The sequence below is a fragment of the Mizuhopecten yessoensis genome, unplaced genomic scaffold (genome assembly GCF_002113885.1).
Source record: "Mizuhopecten yessoensis strain PY_sf001 unplaced genomic scaffold, ASM211388v2 scaffold10569, whole genome shotgun sequence".
Lineage (NCBI taxonomy): Eukaryota > Metazoa > Mollusca > Bivalvia > Pectinida > Pectinidae > Mizuhopecten > Mizuhopecten yessoensis.
In genome coordinates this window covers 57,750-62,449 of record NW_018408612.1, presented here as the reverse complement: position 1 = coordinate 62,449, position 4,700 = coordinate 57,750, and the positions used below count along the sequence as shown (strand labels likewise).

General features: G+C 37.7%; 1 protein-coding gene across 2 annotated transcripts in view; it reads right to left on the bottom strand.

Moving 5' to 3' along the window:
• The window catches only part of LOC110461125 (endonuclease 8-like 3), a 31,186-nt gene that overhangs the window by 2,727 nt on the left and 23,759 nt on the right, over nucleotides 1–4,700 (bottom strand). For both annotated transcript variants that reach the window (XM_021514433.1, XM_021514434.1), the window contains exons 4-6: nucleotides 3,055–3,232; nucleotides 2,258–2,293; nucleotides 924–998 (exon numbers count right to left, since the gene is read on the bottom strand). In XM_021514433.1, the coding sequence (XP_021370108.1) occupies nucleotides 924–998; nucleotides 2,258–2,293; nucleotides 3,055–3,232 (289 nt within the window). The remainder of the gene's footprint in view (nucleotides 1–923; nucleotides 999–2,257; nucleotides 2,294–3,054; nucleotides 3,233–4,700) is intronic.

The following is a 4,700-nucleotide window of genomic DNA, read 5'->3' as shown; positions in this document are numbered from 1 at the left end:
CCCCAGCCCCCAGCCCCCAGCCCCCAGGGGTGCCACACCCACCATTTATACAAAATTGAGTCCCTTTGGCCCAAGGATGCTCTAGACCAAATTTGGTCAAAATCTACTTGGCCGTTCAGGACTAGTAGCGTTTTAAAGGAAAAGTTGACGGACGGACGACGGACAGACGGAGGACAGGCGCTTCGGTATGGCACAAGCTCACCAGGTGAGCTAAAAATGTTCTACAACACATAAATATGCATTATATTCCAAGAAATTGGCATTATGCCTTTTACACTTTGAATACAATTTCAGAAAGCTGTATTAAAGTATAAAACATTTAACAACCTCACTCCAAACTTCCTCAAAAGCAAGTTTGAGTTATATCAGTGAACACAAATTTCAATCATCTACTGCAAATAATTTATTCATTTCTGTGTCCAAGCTTCAAACTATATAAACAAGAGGCCAAATAGGTCTTAATCGCTGATGGGGGTTTTGGTTATCAATTATGCAAACAGAAATTGTTTTTTCAAACACTTGATCTCTGTGACCTTGAAAGGGGTCAAGGTCAATAATTTCAATAACTCTCCATCCCAGTATGCTACAGGCCAGATATCACCACTCTGGGTCTTTTGGTTGTTCAGTAGAACTTGTTTGAGGATTTTTAAAACAATTTTACCCCAGTGATCTATGTCATGTTCCTGTTAATAACACATTTTCACCTGAATCAATCAGAAGTGCTATTAAGCGAAATCTACTATATACTAAAATAACCTGTTTCTTCCCAAGGTTTCAGATGACCCGAGATCATTATCAAAATTTTCGGTTTGTGCCCCTTACTCTACAGTTTAATAATGTTTCTTGTTGAATATGTCATCAAATCATCCCTCCACATACTCGTTAACCAACCTTGAGGAACCTCCACATACTCGTTAACCAACCTTGAGGAAGACCATGGAGAAATCTCTTGTCATCTTCACCAGGTGGGACACATGCTCCTCACTCAGTTCCTCAACCTAAAACACATTGATGAAGAGGTCTGTATGACCTACATGTACTTTGCTGGCCTTGTCTTTATTTTGTTGTCTAATCTAGAAAATGAGCTAAAAATATTCTGGATACAGTGGAACCCACTTATTATGATATCAGTTATTATGATATCGGTTATTATGATATTTTTCCCATGTACCGATTATCAATTCGATTATTATAATATGGTCAAATTGATGAAGTTGGTCAGTTCCATTTAGAAGGTGGGACCCCGCTTATTATGATATTTTTTTCTGCTGTGAATGTATTTCATAAGGTAAAAACTCAGGTAAGTTGTTCGTGTGAAACACCTGGACAATTGAACAATAGGTTCGGCTAACTGTACATCGCCCGAGGTGATCACCTGTCCACTCCAGGTAAATTTTTCACACCTCACTTCACCCCAGTAAGCGGAAAACAATAGATCGATCATCACTTGCTGGTCATATATTTTAGTCTTAACAAAACATGTGGTGCAGTTAATTGCTATCTAACATTGAAATAATTAGGCCTATCAACATTTTCTAACACAAATTCAGATAAGAAAACGAGCAGTAGTTTTGAGACCAAAGGGGTAATCTTGGGTATTTAACTATTCTGAGCCAATTATAATTATAAGGTAATTTAACAAGAGTACCGTGAGGTCTGAACAGTATTATCGCCTGTTTAAAGTTGAAAGTGATTAGAGGTCATTCATTTGAACATACTTTTATTAAAAGCTCTTCATCTGAGGAAGCTTCTGGCTAAATATCACCACAATCTATGCATTTTGGTTATTCAGAAGAATCCGTTTAAAGTAACATATTTGACCCTTGTGACCTTAAATATGAGTCAAGGTCATTCATTTGAACATACTTGTTAGCCCTTCATTCCAGTATGTTATTGGCCAATTATCATCACCCTTGGTCTTTCAGTTATTCAGAAGAAATTGTTTATAGGTGTTTGTAGGTTTTTTAAATAAAACTGACCCCGTGACCTTGAATATGAGTCAAGGTCATTTATTTGGTATCCCTTCATCACAGCATACTACTGGCCAAATATCATCACCCTGTGTATTTTGTTAATGCAAATGAACTTATTTTAAATCTTTTCTTAATTTGACCCATGTGACCTTGAAAGTGGGTCAAGGTCAATCATTTGAACATTAGCACGTTAAAGGCCAAAATATTATCACCAAAGGCTTCATTGGTGATTGAGAAGTTGTGATGATGGACTGAAAAACAACATGACATCAGAACGAAGTTACCTTAGAATCTGGTTTTACTCCACTGTCAAACAACGCCTGTAAAACAATCAAACAGTCTACATTAATTATATACAGTTACACTGTCAAACAATGACTGTAAAACAATCAAACAGACTACATTATATACAGTTACACTGTCAAACAATGACTGTAAAACAATCAAACAGACTACATTATATACAGTTACACTGTCAAACAATGACTGTAAAACAATCAAACAGACTACATTATATACAGTTACACTGTCAAACAATGACTGTAAAACAATCAAACAGACTACATTATATACAGTTACACTGTCAAACAATGACTGTAAAACAATCAAACAGACTACATTATATACAGTTACACTGTCAAACAATGACTGTAAAACAATCAAACAGACTACATTATATACAGTTACACTGTCAAACAATGACTGTAAAACAATCAAACAGACTACATTATATACAGTTACACTGTCAAACAACGCCTGTAAAACATGTGTTCAGCCACCTAAACATGTACTTTTATATAAAATTTAGCAATTTCAGGTTACAATGAGATATGGCTGAGATGAAGTGACAGATTGATAAACAGTGATCTAATACCGTGGAACTGGAGGACAATGAGATATGACTGAGATGAAGTGACAGATTGATAGACAGAGTGATCTTATACCGTGGAACTGGAGGACAATGAGATATGGCTGAGATGAAGTGACAGATTGATAGACAGAGTGGTCTTATACCGTGGAACTGGACGAGACTAGATCACAAAGACCAGTTCTAACACCGATACCTTCCGATACACTTTACCTCATTTTTGATGATGTTTCCAACCCCAGGCAGGACAGTTTGATCTAGAAGGACATCACACAACTGTCTTCCTCTTTGTGCCATGACCATAGCAATAGCGCGTCTCTGATTAAACACAGGAGAACAAATGTCCACCTCGTTCAGGTTATCGTACCTCTCTCTACACGATGTGGAGCTTCTGTAATGATTTCAACAAAGACAATAGTCTCTAAGATCTATACTGTCCCAGGCCAAGGTGGTTATGTATAGTAAGATCTATACTGTCCCAGGCCAAAGTAGTTATCTATAGTAAGATCTCTGTCCCAGGCCAAAGTAGTTATGTATAGTAACTATTCTGTCCCAGGCCAAAGTAGTTATGTATAGTAACTATTCTGTCCCAGGCCAAAGTAGTTATGTATAGTAACTATTCTGTCCCAGGCCAAAGTAGTTATGTATAGTAAGATCTATACTTTCCCAGGCCAAAGTAGTTATGTATAGTAAGATCTATACTTTCCCAGGCCAAAGTAGTTATGTATAGTAAGATCTATACTTTCCCAGGCCAAAGTAGTTATGTATAGTAAGATCTCTGTCCCAGGCCAAAGTAGTTAAGTACAGTAAGATCTCTGTCCCAGGCCAAAGTAGTTATGTATAGTAAGATCTCTGTCCCAGGCCAAAGTAGTTATGTATAGTAAGATCTCTGTCCCAGGCCAAAGTAGTTATGTATAGTAAGATCTCTGTCCCAGGCCAAAGTAGTTATGTATAGTAAGATCTCTGTCCCAGGCCAAAGTAGTTATGTATAGTAAGATCTCTGTCCCAGGCCAAAGTAGTTATGTATAGTAAGATCTCTGTCCCAGGCCAAAGTAGTTATGTATAGTAAGATCTCTGTCCCAGGCCAAAGTAGTTATGTATAGTAAGATCTCTGTCCCAGGCCAAAGTAGTTATGTATAGTAAGATCTCTGTCCCAGGCCAAAGTAGTTATGTATAGTAAGATCTCTGTCCCAGGCCAAAGTAGTTATGTATAGTAAGATCTCTGTCCCAGGCCAAAGTAGTTATGTATAGTAAGATCTCTGTCCCAGGCCAAAGTAGTTATGTATAGTAAGATCTCTGTCCCAGGCCAAAGTAGTTATGTATAGTAAGATCTCTGTCCCAGGCCAAAGTAGTTATGTATAGTAAGATCTCTATCCCAGGCCAAAGTAGTTATGTATAGTAAGATCTCTGTCCCAGGCCAAAGTAGTTATGTATAGTAAGATCTCTGTCCCAGGCCAAAGTAGTTATGTATAGTAAGATCTCTGTCCCAGGCCAAAGTAGTTATGTATAGTAAGATCTCTGTCCCAGGCCAAAGTAGTTATGTATAGTAAGATCTCTGTCCCAGGCCAAAGTAGTTATGTATAGTAAGATCTCTGTCCCAGGCCAAAGTAGTTATGTATAGTAAGATCTCTGTCCCAGGCCAAAGTAGTTATGTATAGTAAGATCTCTGTCCCAGGCCAAAGTAGTTATGTATAGTAAGATCTCTGTCCCAGGCCAAAGTAGTTATGTATAGTAAGATCTATACTGTCCCAGGCCAAAGTAGTTATGTATAGTAAGATCTATACTGTCCCAGGCCAAAGAGACAATTAGTTATGTATAGTAAGATCTCTGTCCCAGGCCAAAGTAGTTATGTATAGTAA